Source organism: Aquila chrysaetos, chromosome 8, assembly GCF_900496995.4.
Source record: "Aquila chrysaetos chrysaetos chromosome 8, bAquChr1.4, whole genome shotgun sequence".
NCBI classification, from domain to species: Eukaryota; Metazoa; Chordata; class Aves; order Accipitriformes; family Accipitridae; genus Aquila; species Aquila chrysaetos.
The window spans coordinates 24916154-24934639 of NC_044011.1; the positions used below are offsets into that span (position 1 = coordinate 24916154).

The following is an 18486-nucleotide window of genomic DNA, read 5'->3' on the forward strand; positions in this document are numbered from 1 at the left end:
GTGGAGCTTATCTGACAGATGTGGACATCTGCATGTGACCTACTCATGTAGTCAACCTTCCTAGTCAGTGGAAATAAAGAGACAATTCTAGAGCATGATTCATCTTTATGTCCTAAGGTGGAGGTCTAACATAGGGCAGAGGATTTTACCCTCTAAAAGTGCATTTTTTTCACGGACTTTCAATGGAGTGTAAAATCACTTGCATGGGTTTAAGTAGGAGTTAAGTAACAGAAATCATGCCCTGAGTATGTAACCTGTAATATTCTTTTTTTATGTTATTCTTAGCATTGGTTATTAACGGCTCCATAACACTATTCACATATGTGGTTCTTTATGTAGTGGAGTGCAGGTGTGAAGCTTAATAAGGATTAGATTTCATCTTATGATATGCAAACAACTTTCTGTTTCATGTCTTTTTTGGCCGCTAGCTGGAACCCTGGAAACAGAATTGGACAATGGAAGTGCTGCCATTTTATTTGAATGTAAATTAGGTGAGTGAGCTGGTAAGACATTTTCTGCTTAGGTTAAAATCCATCTGAACAAATTTTACAGTAGATAATGCTAAGGAAAGGATGAAACTCTCCTGCATTAAAAATATACTTTAAAAGTCCTGAAGTACAGTTGTGCTTTCCCTGCAGCACTGCATTGGCTGTCTAAACACTCTGGCATTGGTTCCAGAGGGATCTCTGGGCCTCAGCAGGAATAAATCCATCTACTGCCATTGAAGTCAGCCTGTGAATTCGAATTTGTAAGCTCAGCTGTTACTATTTCCTCAAGCCAGTGCTTCTCAGTGGATTGCATTTTTACCTGCTGGTAATTGACGCATCATCAGGAACACTGAATGTGAAAAATCACCCATCACCTATATAAAACATATAATCCTATATTTATACAAAATATGAAAATCAGTATGATTTATTTTTTTTATTTGGGAAAACTTTAAAAAGGAAAAAAAATCACTGTGCAGTGAAGAGTCAAAAGCATGTGTTGAACACATGCATATTCAAACCCTGTAAAGCAGTGATGAAGGATGGTATTGCCGAGAAGTTCTCTTTTTAGCAATTGCTTTGTAAAGAGAGCACTAAGCACGAGAACCCTGCCTTATCTGCTTGGCTCTGGTGACTGATTATATTAAGTGTAAAGGCACTGCATGACATCTTAATCTAAATATTTAAACTCTTTGAAGGAGTCTTGGATTCTGTAGCAAGATAGGCTGATTTGTAATCTCCTTTCTCAATGATATCTCCTTTTATCACATAAACCTATATGCCTCAAATGGTGCATTCTTATCTAGTTGATTACGAACAACCTTACTTTCCAAATAAGCATCCCCGTACCTTGTTAAGAACATGAATATTAACTGCAAACTCAGCAATTATTGACTCTAAGTTGGTTTAGGCAGAAGATACACTGGTGAGAGTCGTGATATTCATGTCAGTTTACAGCAGTAATACATCTGTATGTCAAAATTGTTTAGCTGGTTCCACTGTAAATCAGGAATAATTTCATCAAAGAAAACTATGCTGGTGTTATGCTGTTGTAACAGGACAGAGTTTGATGCTATCAAGTTGTCAAACATAGTAAAGAAAAAAGTGTGCCCACAGTTAAGCTCCTAAATCCACTTTGAAGTGCGTCATATTAAAGACAGATTTAAGAAGGGAATCAGTATCTCTGGTAGTTTTATCAGTAATTTAATCCCTATTCTCATTTATTAACAGATCTTATTTCTTTCTAGCTCCTTTTCCCACCCTCCTTGTGATATACTTACAAAAGCTTTCTTACTCTCCAGTTGACTGGTACTTATTCTGGGTTTTGCCATTCTTAATCCTTCCCTGCCCCCCACCCTGAACAAGGCAGGTTATTCCCCTTCTCCATTTGCAGTAAAATTTTCTTTGAGCAGTCCCTGGTGACACCACATTGGCTACATCTCGTTCTTTTTACAGCGGCAGTGCAGCATGTTATCGTGTGCCTTAATTATGATGTGTTTTAAGATGCTTATCAAAGAAAAAGCAGTTTATATTTTTGTTCTTATAGCACCTAACATATATTTAGTTTGGGCAAAGGGCTTTGGAAAGCAGTCATTAAACACAGAATGCTTTAAATGTTTTTACTTTTCTTTCCATTATTTTTTAGCTATTCTTTAAAGGAAATCTTATAACTAAGTGGGGTATTTGGCATGCCACCAACTATGTGAAGTTTTAGAAATGGCCAGGTCCTAAGGACCCTGATACTTACACGCTTAGCTTTCTTGGTTTAGTTTAAAAGAAAAAGGTTGGGTCCTTCAGAAAATAATTTTGCATTCTGCATAGGCTGTTTGACAATTAACCACATGTGCATTTAAAGAAAGAGCCAAAGGCACCAGCGGGTAGGTGTACTGACATACATTAACAGGATGTTTCCTCATCTCATGCTGATGTATTTCTAAAGTGAGCAGTGAAAACTGACAAGCCTTGTTTGTGTGTTTATGTGAGAAGTTAGGCCAACTTTTGCCTTTTGGACACAGCCTGAGATGTAGAGAGAGCGCTGTACCTTTGTAGTGGGAGTGCAGGGAAATCTTTTCACACTTCCAAGTTTTGCAGTGGCTTTACGTCCTTGTTTTTGTGTTTGTGCCTGTGAGTAGGTACACGCAGATAATTTGTCCCAGTGTATTGCTCTTGGTGCATGCTGCTCGTTAAGCTGTTGTAGCTGTGCTGCTAAGCCATTGCTTAAGCAGAACTGCAGCTGTGCCTTCTCGTTACCCATTCCCTTTGGAGACGAAGAAAATCTGGTGAGGTGGGGCAGCACTAGCCTCTCTTCTATGTACTGTAAATCTTAAAAAAATCCACATAGATCAAAATAGACCTGTTCTTTTTTCTAATTTTTATGCAAAGCTTATCTCTTGGTACTAATGTCTACTATTTAAAAAACTATTTTTTAAAAAATTTAATATGAAACTTTTGATTAAAAATTAACAGTACAAAAAATATTTTAGCCAAAACACCTTGGCCAGCTGCCTATAGATAAAACATCTTACAGAAGCCATGGAAGAGGCAGGCTTTGTTAAAACCCACCCTTACCCTCAATTCTTTATATGAACTTAAAACTAAGGCAGCAGCTGACCTTCAGTGGTGTAAGAAGTGGAAAGGCACCTCCATAATAGTTGGTCTATTGACCCTCTGCGAAGTTTTCCTGTGCTTGTGATGTTGAGACTGTTCTCAAAATTTCATGGTGACATTACCCTGTTTAAAGAAATCGGGGACATCCTGTTTGGCACTCTGTAGAAGGCCACCCTTTTAAGAAGAAACGTACTGGATGAAATTATCTTCTTAAGTCAATGACAAAATTCAGTTATGTCTGGGTGTGACCCATGAACTCTGCAAAGTCACCAGCTGTAAGCATCAAGGACTCCGACGGACAAATTGATCTTGCTCAAACATGACGGGAAGTTCTTCCTGTTTGCTTCTCTGCTGGGAACAACTTCACAGCGACCGTAGGTCGAGATTTCTGTGCTGCCCCTGCTTGACAGCTCTGTGCTGGAGAACAGCTGCGCAGAAAAATGCCTGGTCCATCTGCGACTGCATGCCGCTTTCTGATTTAGGTGTATGATGGTTTAAATAAGTGACGGTTCAGAACTCGGTACATTTACAGGTTATGTTACAGTTGCCACGGAAAAAAAACCAAACGGGTTTGAGTGTTGTGTTACAGATCTTGCCTACCAATTCAAAACTAAGACCAAGGCAGTGGGTCCCATCTCATGGCGGTGCCGAGGCGCAGAGGAGGCTGCCCCTACCAAAGAGGCCGGCCGGGCGCTGCCCTGCTCCAGCTGTCGGGCTGTCGCGGGTTGGCAGAGCGTGACCTTGGAGCTAATGGCGGCTGGTTTAAGGCGCGGCAGCTCTGAGGCAGCTCAGTCACCTTGTGTCCTCACCTGATGCTGTTGCCTGCTGCGATTTTTATAGCGATAGCTTGTAATTAAAAAAATAAACCATCTCTGTGCGTGAAAAATTAAAGTTAAACCAAGCACAGAATAATGTTGTGGTTCACTGAAATGGACAACGTACAAAGCAAACACTGAACACGCTCCTCATTTTTCTTACCGGTGTGCTGCGTTTGCAACAGGGCAGTCTCACAAGCCACCTCTAAGGGAGCAGCAGTTCGCGGGTGGCACGCAGCACCCACCATCCGGCCAACTTACTCAGGTCTGGAACCGCAGCAACTTTTCTTTAATTGACCGATTTCTTTGGAATACCTTAAAACAAACTCCAGCCTGACTGAAGAACGCTGCTTTTTAACCCTGCGTGGCGTGTGCAAGCTCGCGGAACGCTAAACGCGGGCGGCCGCCGGTGCCCGGGTCCCGGCCCGGGTCGAGCCGCCGGCGGCCGGTGCGGCGTGGGGCGGCCGGGGCACGCCGCGGGCACCCGCTCGCAGCGGCCGCTCGGTCCCGCCGCGCCGGTGAGCGGCCGCCGGCTCCCGCCGCCCTCGCCCGCGGCGTCCGGGTGCCCGAGGCGGGAGGAGGGGCACGGCCCGGCGGAGGGCGGCGGCCCCGGCGGGCCGCAGGAAGCGCTGCCGTCACCCGGCCCTGCCCCGCTGCGCTGCCAGCGGGAGGCTGGGCCGCGCCGGGCCGGGGCCGGGCCGCCCCGCTCCGCCTCGGCGTCCCCAGAAGGGATGCGGCGGCGCACGCCATGAGCTGGCGGTCCGGCTCCCGCGGCGTGGTCCTCACCGCCTACCACCCCAGCGGCGGCGGCGGCGACGCCCCCGGCGGGTGAGTGGCGGCGCGGGGAGGCCGGCCCGGCGGCGGCGGGCGCTGCCCGGCCCGGCCCGGCAGGGCGCGGGCGGCAGGTGCGCTCGGGGGCGGCGGGGCGGGGGCGGCGGCGGCGGCTGCAGCTCGGCCCGCGGGCCGTGCCGTGCCGCGCCGCGGAGGAGGAGGAGGAGGAGGAGCGGAGCCGGCTCAGCGGGAAGCTGTTGCGCGGGGAGAAGGTGTTTTCTCCGGCCCCCCGGGGCTGGTAGGGTTTCCCCATTTCTGCACTTTGTCCCGCATCCTCCCAAACGTGGTTTTTTTTTCCTTCGTGTTCCTTCACCACTTTCGCCAATAACCTCCGCACGTCGCGGAAACCCCAGGCGTTTTGCTGGGCTTCTGAGAGTTGAGGGCGAACAGCAGACGCCGGCTGTTGTCAAGGTGTTTGTAGCTGGAAACAGCCCCGCGGCCGCCCGAGTGCGTTGTCGCTGTTAAGACCAAACTGTTTCTGGTCGGTGCGGTTTTGGACTTGGCGCGGGTAGGGTTTGTAGGGTGCAGTGGTGGGTGCTGCCCCGTGGCTTCAGGGGGAGCTGGACCCCAGAGTCCGTGGGATCAGGCTGTTTGTGGGATGCAGTGCATAGCTTTTCATATAACCTCTTTGCGCTTTACGGCTTTGTTCTTTGCGTTATTGTCACTTTTTTTGCATGAGGTAAACAGAAGGAAGGTGCAGGTAACAACAAGATAAACTTTTTAAAGCGTTTGTCATTTTGCTTAAAAGGTGAAACTGATAACGGGCAAAGAAGCCAGCTTCACTTTTATGAAGGCTGAGGACCTAGTGCCTCACAGCATGCGTTGTATACAGGCAGAAGCACTGCTGGCTTTTCCGTAGCAATAACCAGAGAGACTGCTGAGTGGAAAGGAGAATTTTGTCTTTATGGCCCATTCAGTCTTGTCTCTTCCTTGCTGAAACTGTCAACAAAGGTCCCATTGATAAAGATGGGACTTTTATTAATGCTGAGAAGCCAGCTGAAACTGGGAAGGTATTGAAAGTGGCACACTGTTTCCATGTGTGCATAGGAAGAGTGTGTCTGATCAAAGAGATTATAGTCTGATTAAAAGAAGATAAAAGGAAGTACAGTATGTCACCCTGGACAAAAGATAACTGATGCACCATGTGTCACACCAAGAGGCCACAGCAAAGGCAAGAACTGAACTAAGAAATACAGCCTACCCTGTGTTTGAACCACAAAGCCATGATTCTCTTTTAGTTGAGCTCCTTCCTTCTCTGTAAGTAATGTTATTTATCACTCTTGCTTTAAGTCCTGCTGTCATCTTAGCTACGTATATAAGGTCACTGCAGATCTAGTTGTTTACTATTGAATGCAAAATATGTGCATTTCTGCAAGAAAATCACAAAATCCACCACCTTCTCTATTATTGTTTGTGGTGGTTTTGCTTCTCATACCCCTCCTCAAACTTCCCATGCAGGAGGGACAAGATAAAAACCACTTTCTCTGCTTCTTGGGATAACTTGTGAATAAGTATTTGTGTATCTGTAGACTGTTAAGATCGGTTCCCTCTCTTAACACAGGGCTGCTTGGATGCATGGCTCTAAGCTGCAGTTACTCTCAGCCTGCAGAGGCCCCAGACACATGAGCACAGATGTGGGGGCCCCTCTGTGTCCTAGAAATTTGTCTCCGGTGCTAATGCCACCCCATTAGGAGTAGTGACTCATCAGGTTCCCAGTCCTCTGCAGCTGCTTCTGGGGACAGCCTCCTGGGTGAACTGAGACACTGCTGTGCGAGTAATGGTGATCCTTCACAAATTGTTCTGATGTAAGATTAAGGGAGTGTGGGGTGGGGTGGGGAATAAATGTGAAAAGCAGTCTCATTTCCTTAATTATAGCATATAAATGTGTACCGTAAAGCTGCGCAGAACAGGGTATTCATTCCCACAGTTAGTTTGCCTGAGTTCCACGCCGGCAGTGTTACGGCTTTCTAGGCCATGCACGTTTGCCATTTAGCTCATTAAACTAGGATCCTAAAGGACACCTCTCTGCCTTTCTGCTGTGCTACTCTAAATTTGGACCTCAGTCCTTTCTCTCCTGTTTTCATTAACCAGGTTTTCAACTCCATGGTCCTAATTTATCTGCTTCCTCCTGCCCTGGAACCCCAGTGTCTGCCCCCTTCTGAAGTGAGAGAGGTTGGGAATATTGTTTTCATGGGGGCAGGGAGGGAGGGGAATGACCACTTGTTATTTTTTGGTCTTTTTAAAAACAAACAAAACTTTTCTGACACATTGTAACATTCCTGTGGAAATTTTTTTTTTTTCCATTTCTCTAACTACTTTCCTTCTTCATCAACATTCCCAAGATGTGCAGAGCTGTGTGATAATAATAGAGCAAACCCCCAAACCTGTATAGTTCTGAAATATTTTCTGGAAGTAAGTTCTTCCATTATGCTCTGCACAGTAAGTGTACCAGTTCTGCTGTCCGCATTCTGCATTTTATTACTGATGTGAAATTGCAACTTATTTTGCCTTTTTTTAAAAATAACAAAATAAGAACAACTTTCAGTATCTAGGTTAGCATCTCTCTGATAATTTGAAAACTCTGTAATTTTTAACAAGGATCAGAATATTAGGAAGCCAATGTAATACAGTACCAGCTGTAATGAAGCAGCCCTTTTTGGAAAGATTAATAGAGAAACTGTGTTGAATTATTTTTTTCACAGGCATACAAAATAGTGTATGTTAGAGATTTCTTTGTCTTTGGAGGGTTGGGGAAGCGTGGCACTGGTACATCCTGGAAAAAGCGATGCATTGGCTGTGCTCCAAATAAAGTGGCATCCTAGGAAAGGGCTACACTTCCTAGCCATTTATTTTTTCCTTCAGGCATGTGAGAAGTCTTGCTTCATAAGACTTAAGAGTTTTACTGATCTAATAGATTGTTGAGCTACTTTCCTCTTCTTTTTTTGGCCCTCTAAAGGCACAACGAGCCTGTGAAATACTTCCTTTAGGAAAGGTTTACCGTACCATTGGTTCACTAGGCTAAAATCTAGAACAGCCTTGGTGTGGTTACTTCCAAGTTTGACCATTTAGGAATATTGTCTTGCCAGTGGTGATGCACAAAATAGCATCAGAGCTGTTGTCTTTGCCATAGAGAAGTTTATTTTACATTTTACTTTATAGTAAAGGTTAAAGAAGTATCTTCGTATAGTGTAGATACTGATTGTGTGTGACTTCTGTGGTATACCTAAGTATTTATCTAAGAACTTCATTACAGAAATCACAAAGGCAGATTACCCAGTATCAAATTCAATTTTAATAGCTCTCTTTTCCATATCGCTTCAGTTTTCCTCACTTCCTGGTTTTAACCCATTAGACCCACTAATGCTTTATTGGCTCTCATGCTACTTGCATTTTGGTATCATCTCCTTTTCTTTATGATGTCCACGCACAAGCTTTTGAATAATTTCTTCTTGTTTTTCCCATGAAACCATTTGTTATTTATTATATGGACTGTGGAAAGTAAGAGTGAATCGTATTGGTTTCAGTCCAAGACCCTGTTTCAGTGACTGCTTGTAGGCACATCACTCTCATGCACATGAAATCCACACCCTTAAGCATAGACTTCCAGTGCCATTTAGGTTCTTTGCTGGGGAATTTTACCCCATCTACTGTGGCAGAAAGGACTGCAGGTCCCGTGTCATATTTGCCAGCCATGTGTAGGCGTTTCAGATAACAACAGTCTTTTCATATGGCTGTGTGGGTTTATCCTCAGGCAATCAAATGCCATCCAGAGAGTCCTCTACAGGCCTATTTCTGTCATGTAGAGTGAGTGAATGTGTGTGTGTATGCATTATATATGTGTGTATGTATATGCATGTGTGTATATATATGTATGTAAAAATATTTTTTTAAATGTGATTATAAGGCTAAGACCAAGTCTGGAGTATTCAATGGATGGGGAATAGGATATAGCAAAACTACAAGTGAATGCATGCAGAGTGCGTGCGGAACTAACTGCACGCATACCAGTGCATGGGGCAAATAAACTTCTGCTACAGAGCATTTTCAAGAGCCAAGCCTAAAATGCAAACTGAGTAATAGATAAATTATTTTAAATGTGGTGGCCACTGGACGTTAACTTTGCTTTTCTCTCCATACCTTTGTCCTGTCTGGGAGGCTGCTGTTCTCTATTGTCTCCTGTGCTGCACCAGAGTGTCCTGTGAGTCACAGCCTCCCTATATCTGTTTCCAGTGAGTCACTGTGCTTGCTCACCGTCAGCCAGCGCGTGTACTTTTGCTGCAACTTCATGTGCACTTCTTTAACTTACATTGGAAGACCAGTTTGAGTTTGGAAGCTTTGCAAGCCAGTGCCTGTTTAACGTCATATGCTCCTGAAAAGCCTGTGAATCTTCGTATTGCTGATGACTTGTTAAGGACTCCAACGTTCCATAGAGCCTAGGACACAGCTCTTCCTCCTCAGAGGCCATGCAGTTATATGCACCCTGCTTTAATTGCCCTATTTAAATCTTGCATTTGATTTGCTGGAATTCACTTGCAAAATGAGAACGATGCGTTGAGTTTCCCTGAGATGGAACTAAAAGCCAGACCAGTTCTGGAAAGAGTGCTGTAACCCTCACCTATCGTAAGAAAGAAGATTGCCTTTGCCTCAGGTCTCCCCTTTCAAGTGACACCTGCTAGCCAGGGCCTGTGGTCCCCAAGATTCACTGTCCCGCTTCATTACTGAATCCGCATGACTTTGGGAGGTGCCACCTGAAGCTTGGATCTATGTGACAGTGAAACCAGGGGGTGTCAGTGGGTTTTGTTGTAGAGAAGTGCCCTTTTTTGTGTTATTGTGTAAGTCTGCATAAAACAAAGTATTTATTTTTATATGTCTTTGTAAATATGGACTTTACTAACTTCATAGTTAGCATCTGTGTTCATTGTGGGGATGAGTGACAAGTGAGGGGCATAAAATACTTGGTGTTTTCTACAGACAGCTGAGGTCTAAATCACTCACTCACTGTTTTATCTCCCTGAGAAAGAAACTGGATGATAGATGTCGTCTGAGCTTCGAAAAATGACAAAGACTTCTGCTATGAATTGCCCACAATATATGATTTTTCAAACGTTGACCATAATAGACATTACAAATCACACATACAAGAGGAGTTTATTCTTTCCTTACCAGAATAATCTGCCTCACTCATTGTTCAAATATTTGCTCAGTTTAATCTGAAGACTTAATAGTTTGCATCTTAAGCCAAGAAGAAATCTAGTAGTAAGCATGAATTCATGCCTTTTTTTCAAGGGCAGTTTCCATCTCCATTCTTTCAGAGAGAAAAGCTCTCATTCCTTTCCCCCTCTTTTCCCACCAGTGACTCACTCTTGGAATTGAAATCCAGTGAAATCCAGTATGAAGGACTAAAGCACTGTGAGGGATACACGTAATGCTCAGTGTACAAGCAGCAAGCTCACAAGCTGATTACTCACAACTGACTTAAGTTGGTGGAGCCTTTTGGAATTTCATTTGCAATCTGCTAGTACAGCACAGATTTCAGGTTCTCCATATCATCACAGCATTTGTTGTTCCTAACCCCTGTAACTGTCTTTCGTGATGCTAGCATGGATGGCTCAGCACAGTACCTTCCATTTGTTGTTTCGCTTCTGCAAAGCAAAGGTCTGTCACGCTATGGCTGACTTTACAAAATCATAGAAATCTTTTTATCTGCTAAGTTTGCGCTCATGTAGAATGTGTAATCTTTATCTAAATGCATTAGAAAAATCTTTCCTGCCTTAGATTTACCTACTAATTTGAACAGTGATTATTGTCTGATGCCTACCAACATCTTCAGGTAGAGCTGACAGGCAACAATGCATTAAATTGCTTTATTTAGAATTGCTTTTGTGTCTTCTGTACTTCATGCATGTATAAATATGTAGTATACTGGAGGCCCTTAATGTGTTGCTTAGTTACTGGTGTATTAATCCCAGTAACTTGATCTACTGACAGCAAGACGTGGTATCCCAACATTTCCTGCTTCCTTGATTCTGGATTCCTGCTTCATGGGGTTCCTCCTTCCCCCAGTTTGCACTGTATTTCTTCTTTGAATTTATCTTGCTTCTGCCTTTGGTTCTTGCTATGCCTTTACAATCGATTAAAAAGCCCTCCTAGTGCCTGTTACCTATTGTCAAGTTGCTGCTCAATTTTATCTTGGTAGATGGAGCAAATAATTCTCTGTGAGTCTCTTTGTTTCTTCAGTCTGAAAATCTTTTTTGTGACAGTTTTCTTCAGCATTTTCAGCATTCTTCTTTACACCTGCACTGCTGCTTTGCTTCTCATTCACCCCCCAGCCTGAATTACATGCAGTACTGCAGTGTCGGTCTCATGAGTGTCACCTATACAGGTAAAATCACTTCCTTGCTGCTAATTACCACCTCAGCCAATTGTATATACAGCAGTCATGCTGTCTTGTTTTGCTAAGCATCCTGGTGGAACTCACTTTGAGTTGCATGTCCTTTCTGAGACCTAGATCTGCTCAAGCTCTTCTTTTTCAGCGCAGTCTGCATTGCATAGACATTGTTTCTTGCACTTAAGACATCCATTTAGCACCTGTCAGTATGATAAAACAACATTATTTCAACAAGCCCAGTTCACTAGGTGACCTAGGTTATTCTACATCGTGGATGTAAATTTGATTTAATGCCCTTCACTGTCAGTGAAAACAGTCTATTCAGTTCTACTCTGAGTCAGGCCCTTAAACAGATATAAAATGAGAGTAACTGTGCTGAACCAGTAGAGCTACATAGCAGAAAAGAGGAAAATCAGGGCCCTCTGTATGTAGGCTTTCTTTTTTATTTTCATGACATGCAGAGAATGAGATGTCATGCTTGTCTAGCTATAAGGAATGTGAAGCATAAAGGCCTTTTGAACATTTTAATTATGGGCTTTCCCTTTTTTGCTTGACTGTGTACAAATCTAGCTGATACAGAGCATAATACAATGTATTACTAGATGTGCTGTTACAAGCATGTAGACTTTATGCAAAACTGGAATGTAACTGAACTTCGGATGAGCGAAGTGCGAGAGGAGCTGTGTAAATCTGAACTCCAACGTTTGCTCTAAGTGTGGTATCAAATTAATATTTTTTAATTGTTTCTTGAAGTTCTTTTTCTTTGAAGAGCAGAATTGTTGAACTTGTTTTTGAATAAGACTAATGGATTTTCGGTCTGCTGATACTGGCACTCAATTAAAAGTGTTATAATCTATTGTTATTGCCAATATTTTACTCTTGTTTTGTAACTGTTACTGGTGGAGCTGAAAGCTGTAAGGTTTTAAAAGGCTACTCATACACGTTTCGGTAACATTTGCAATGCCAGCATCCTCCTCTATTGTTAGTGCTTTTTTACTAGAGTTACCGAGTGTGCGCCTTCATTTTTTCTTCTATGAATTGGAATACTATGGCTGAACAGAGGCTGTAATTACAGTAAGCAATACGGCGAGGTTCCTGCTGTGAGTGGCATTGCAGATTCCTGTTATGTATGGGTCACTGTCACTCCAGACTCCTCAGTAAATCTACTTGGCCAGGGGAAGAAAAATTCAAAACTCGTAAGTTTTGAGTACTTCCAATGTGCCAGTGGGCTGTTTTGTGAGGGCCACTGGTTTTGCAATGAACCTGCCTCTGCCTTGGAGTCTTGATCTCAAAATAATCATGTGCAGGCAGGGAACTTAAATATTTATAGCCAAATAAATAGGGGGAAAAAATTAGGGGTTTTGCTTTTTAGTGTTTGGATGTGCTGAGGTATATTTTTGGTGATACCCTGAGCAGCATATGGGATGAGCACCTAAGCAATTTACCCCTCTGCGCTGCCAAAAAAGCTGAAGCTATGAAGTTATTCTTTGGTCATTGTTTTGTGCCAACTCTCTTGTATTACATCAAAATAAAAGCCTGCAAAGAAACAGTTACTTACCTGGTCATACCTTCCCATGAGCATAAGCTGCTCAATATTCCCCCTTGTTCTATGACTCTGTTCCCTGTCCTTTGTGCTACAGCATCCCAATCCTGTTAGCCTAGAAATGCTTTCATGAGAATTTCAGAGATTTTATCTGTCATCTTCCTATGACACCCTTCTTTCCTAGGGAGGCTTCTTAGGCCAAAAGGTGACAATAAAAATCTGTTAGAATGTTTCCTTTGCAGGGCCCACAGTATTGTTGGAGGACTTTAAATGGTTTGGCGTGAAATATTTGAGGAGGAGCAAACGTGAATGTTTTTAGCATTAGAAATATGGTTGAAGATACACCACACATGAGAAAGCAACAAAGTAAGAATAATATTGTCTTCAGCAAATAAATACCTTATCATGCATACTCAGTGCCAAACTGCTCCAGAACAGTTGGCATGTTTTTGCTTGATTTAGTATCAGTACAAATCTTCAGTTTACCGCTCCTCCAACTACCTCTTCTTCCTGTCCAGCAGTCCACCACCCAGACATTTTTCACTCTGCCTTAGGGAAGTCAGATATTTTGACTTCACTTCCCTATTTGAAAACCAGGAAAATCCTTAAGAGGATGTGTGAGAATTGTTTGCTCAATGTTTAGTGATAATGTGCTCAGTAAAGTACATTGTTTATTTTTTATTATTTTTAATCAGTTGATTGTTTTTAGCTGATTTCTATGTAATTGTCAGAACAATAGCTGGTGGGATGCAAGGCCACTGATGAAGTATTGCCTCTTATCAGAAATTCTTTGCCTTTAATAAAATAGAACAGCAAGGTCCAGGAGTATACTATATCCAGAGGTAACAGGGAGCTTTGCCCCTGGTTTAAGAGTGCAAGGTTAGATTTTAGCTGTACAAATAAAGCAGAAAGTTCTTGTAGGCTCATAGTGGCCCCAGGAGTCTCATAATAATCATGATTATAGCTGTAGTTACAAGTCTGTGATCCCAGATACAAAGCAAGGGGCTTGGAGCAGTAACCAGAAGCCTCAGCTGCTGAGCAGCAAGGAAGCCCTGTTAAGTGCTGTCATGCACACAGCCGTGACTCAGTGGCCAGTCACAGCTGAAGACCAGAGCCTCCCTGGTTACCGCGGGCCAGCGGAAGATGCTTTCTCTCTCAGCAGTTGCTAAGAGCATGATAGATGTAACAACTCTGTAGTGTAGCTTCTGGAGCCTCACAGCCTGATTCCCTTTGCCACAGCTAGATAAGGGAACACTTACGGTGTTATCATTGTGGGAATGGTGTTGGCATTGCAGGAATAGTCATCCCCATCATTATAACCTGTTTGGAGGGTGGGCTTTCGTGTCCTACTAAACTAACTCGTTCTGGTGGCTTGGCTGTGTTATCTCCTGAGAAGCCTGTATTTCAGGTAGACTTCAGGAATATCTTCTTGTTCTTTTGAAAGTATTATCTTGGGAGAGAGATGCCATGCTATTTCATGAAACTTTTTATTTTCATCTCAGAGTGCCTCTTAAGGCTTGTCCTGAACCAGTAGAAGTTTTGATGTGCAGTGACAGTGGGTGCAGGTCATGGCCATGCTAGGCTGAGGTAAGTGGAGGCTGAAAAGAGTGGAGAACATCACTGAAAGTAGAGTTTCCTTCCATCTCTCACCTACACCTTCCTAATGTTTTTCTTGCCCTGGTATTGGTGTTTCTGAGCTGAGCTGGATAAAAAAAAAAAAAAAAAAAAAAAACCCAAAAAACCAAAACAACTGAAAGCAGTAGTTTCTGCAAGTGTTGTTTTCAGACAGATTGGTTTCTTAACCTAGCTCAGCAGGTGACTGCACCAGTGATGGTGCTGGCACGAGGGAAGTGATGGAAACCTACAGGAAAGGGGGATTTGACAGAACCCTCTGGCAGCAGCCTACATCTGTGCCAGCTTAATGTCATCATTATGGGGCTGTAATTTGACAAGATAACTCATTTTTATGAGTCCTAGTACTGGCTATGGCCACATGCTGTGAGAGGCTCATCTGATATAATTTAACTGCATTGGTTCAGATTTGTTAAAAGGATATTTGATGACTTAAGTTTGTACTGACAGGTCTTTAGTCAGTACAGGTACAGCTTGTCCTTTAGCAGCCCCTCTAAAGCTAGCGTAAGCTTCATCTCCAGCTCTTTTAGCCCTGACTCGCACCATTCAGTGACTCAGCCATGTGCAGGTCCTCTACCTGCAGGTAAAAGGCAGGCTGCAATGTGAGAAGAGATCCTTGGGATGCAGGCGCATTGTGCAGTGGGGAACACCTGCCCTCCTCTTATGGACCTGTGGATACCCTGCCTTCCCCTCATTGTCTGCGTGTGGCCTTGTGCAGCCTGCCTCACCAAAAGAAACAAAAGCCCAGCTTGGATTCCCACACACTGTAATGAGGTAAATTAAAGTGCAGTTTCTAAATTATGGTTGGTCGTCAGTTGATAGGCTCTTAAAATCTTGCTGATTTGTGCATTGTTTAAACACACCTTTCTTTGCTCCGACCTTTGCACCAGAGAGATTGCTTTGGTTTCATAGTGCCCAAGGTAGTACATCAAAACAGTATCAGGAATGAGAAGTATAATCAGAATAGCTCGTATGATTTCCTATAGGAAACACAACCTAACTTTTCATTGCAGTAATATTTTCTGTTTTAAGGTTAAAAAGACTAAGACATTAAATACCTAAGACATTATACAAATGTAAGTAATTGAAAACATTATGTACTAATTAAAATCTCCAAGCATCTGTCCAGTGACCCAAATTCTGCCTGCCTTCTCCTTTCAGAGAAGGATATTTACACTGTGGTACTTGTTCTCCTTTGAGGTAAAAGCTAAGAAAAAGACTGTGTTTGTTTGAACTTCTTACTGTGAATGGTACATATGAGAACAAACTAAAACATGATCTTTTTTTCTCCCAGTAAGTAGGAGCTGCTTATGAAAGTTTATGGGAAACTTCATGAGCTTCATGCTGTGAAAGCTGGTATTTGGCACTTTGTACTTCAAATCAGAAAACAGCTTATGAAGATGTATAGTATTAAAATTTGTGTGATGTGTCACAGTGTTTTGTATTTTAGGCCTTGCTTGAACTTTTGAAGTGATTGCTTGAGAAAGTTTTATCATCCTGAATTAGGGAGTGTAAGGGAGACATTTGCTTACATGTTTTCACTCACTGTCCATTTGCTGAATTATTTGATACAGATTTCACTAAACTCAGACCTCAGTATAGGTTGTTACAATTTCTCTTAATTGTAAGTATATGTATATATTTAATCTCTGACATTCAACTTAGGTATAAATTCAGTTTTTGTTGTATACTTTTGAAGAAGTTGCGAAGTGAGATCTAGTTAGTTAGCAGGTGAGAATTAGCAGCTAGCAGTTAGCTGGAGTGAAAAATGCATCTGGAGCCAGACTGTCAGTCAGTACATCTGCACAGGGCCATGCCAGCGAGAAGTGGGGCAGGGGACAGGATGACAAAGCACCCTGCACAAGCAACCTTATATGACAGTCTTTTCAAACCTTTCAAATTGTGTATTATAATTTAAGCTTGTATGTAAAATTTTGTAGGAGCCTGGAGCCAGCCTCTTGGCTATCTTATAGCAACGGGGTGTTCCCTATGAATGCCAGGATTCCTGCTGGGAAACAGATTACTGGGCTGTGCTGAGTGGTAGCTTTCTTGGGGCACACACATCTCCTCTGCAGTGTGCTCAGACCTTAGCCCAGCACCAGCATGACCCCATCAGGTAGCTGTGTAGCTGTATTCATGTGGGTTTGAGCCTAGGCTGAGAAACCTTTCCTTCAGCCTGGCTTGGTCTTTTGTTTTCTGTTTCTTTTTTCCCCCCCCCTGTGTGTGGTATGGTGTTGACACAGGTGCACAACCCCTGATTCTGGACGAGGTTGGTGCCTTGTGTACTGTGCTCTGTTATGTTAATCTCCTGGAGGTTTTTGTACCCCTATTTTTTTCTCACCCTCCAAGTCTTCTCACATGGGTATTTTTGTATAAAAATGTAACTCAACTTTGATCCAAAGGAGCTTCGATTGCATAAAGGGTATTTCTCCAAGTAGGTTATCTTGCACAAATCACTAGTAAGAGATGCTGTTCTGATTAAAAAGAAGAATCAAGGTCACATCTGCATATGCTGTTTTGTTTTTCTCTTCATTTTATTTGCAACCTTTCTTATAGGTAAGGCTGTAGATAATCTTAGTGCCTGTACATGCAAACATTTTTTACGTGGGTGTATTGGTAAATATCTTTATGTATACTGACTTGTGTAATTTTGTGTACAGCTATAGCTGTAATTGAGTTTGCTGGCTAGGAACACTCTTAAGTTTTTGGCTAGCAGTGTTGCTCTAAGCAACAATTTTTTATATAAACCCCCCTCTTATTGCACTACTATAAATTTCTTTCTACAATTCTGATTTCCTTTAATTAAGACTAGAAGTTCTTCTCTGTCTGTATGGATTTCTTTCCTTCCATTCTATAATACATATATTATGTAAGTATATATGGTTGTATATGAATAGATGATCTGGAATTCTATGGGTTTCATTTCTGCTTTCTATGGAGTGATGGTTTCATCCCATCTGAGCACACATGTAATATTCTAGGTATACATATTAACTTCTTCCTTAAGATTTGTTTATTTTCCTTTCATTTTGTTTTATTCAACTTGCAAATGAGGATTGGGAGGTAGAAGCTCTTTGTTACGATATGCAACATCATCTGTTAATGAATATGTCTGAAATAATGTGGGACTCTTACACTCAGGATAGCATAGGACTGCTTAGAACCTATAAAAATTGAAAAAAATTTCTAGTGTCCATCAGATGTCCCACAATATTATGTGATCTTTGTAAAAAAAACCCAAAACCCTGTTCTTAAGAATATTTGGGAAATTGTAATTCTAGAAATGAAAAGTAACTGGACAGTTTCTCATTTTACACACTGTTGTTCCAAAAATTATAAAGGCTGTTCACGTGTCACTTTCATGCAAAACTTTGAAGGTGAATTATTCAAGTAAGTTATTGTATTATACCACCACACGGTCGACATAAGAAACTAATCTCTGTTTCTGTTTAAGTTGACATTATCTTACTTATGTAGGACTCTGGAATTGCTGAACATGTTTTGTACTTATCCTTAATCTTATTTTTTTAGATGCATTCCTCATTTTTTAATTGAAAGATACACTTATGCCAATATATTCTTTATATCATTACTGTATGATTTTCTGTCTGATTTTAAGAATTTTTACTCACCTGTAGTTTAAGTTATAGCAAGATTCTTCTGAGGACTGATGAAAGTTATGTGAGTCAAAATATTAGTATGAAGTTAGATTTTTTTGACTTAAGTTGGAAAATTAAAACCATTCAGGGCAACATACCCTAAAAGCATAAGATGCAGCATATAGTGAGGGAACTGTAGTATTTTAAAGCTTTGATTTTTATTGTTAACTGTTGCTCTGGTTCTGTGGCTTGTTCTGAGCTAGCCAGAGACAATCCTTTGTCCCATTTCAAGCTGCTACTGTCACAAGAAGCTGTTGCCGATACTTTAAACAAGGAAATTACTTAACATATCTCCTGAAGTGCCATGTCATCTTCAAGAGAAGGACATTCATTTATTGATATGTAAGATGCCTTGTGTCTGGCCTCATTAGCTCTGGAGGTGCAGAGCATATGTTTCCCAGGCTTTCCTCCTGATCCGAGAGTACCTTGTATCCCTCACAGATAGTTGTTCACCAGGGTGGTCTGTCAAAGAGTAGCTTGGCAATTTTACTTGGCAATGTAGTAGAGTAGCTTGGCAATGGAA

General features: G+C 42.2%; 1 protein-coding gene across 5 annotated transcripts in view; it reads left to right on the forward strand.

Annotated features, from left to right (window-relative positions):
* ARHGAP18 (Rho GTPase activating protein 18) overlaps nt 1–18486 on the forward strand; it is a 99439-nt gene that overhangs the window by 24665 nt on the left and 56288 nt on the right. Inside the window, exon 2 of one of the 5 annotated variants that reach the window (XM_030022275.2) lies at nt 429–491. The exons of 1 other annotated variant lie outside the window; for it this stretch is intronic. Coding sequence is in view for 2 of the 4 variants with exons in the window: in XM_030022272.2 (XP_029878132.1) it covers nt 4659–4738 (80 nt within the window). In the remaining 2 variants the exon portion in view is untranslated. Of the gene's footprint in view, nt 1–428; nt 492–4545; nt 4739–4888; nt 4980–14892; nt 15079–18486 lie in introns of those variants that run through there. 3 more of the 5 variants (XM_030022272.2, XM_041125270.1, XM_030022274.2) reach the window with 3 other exon arrangements.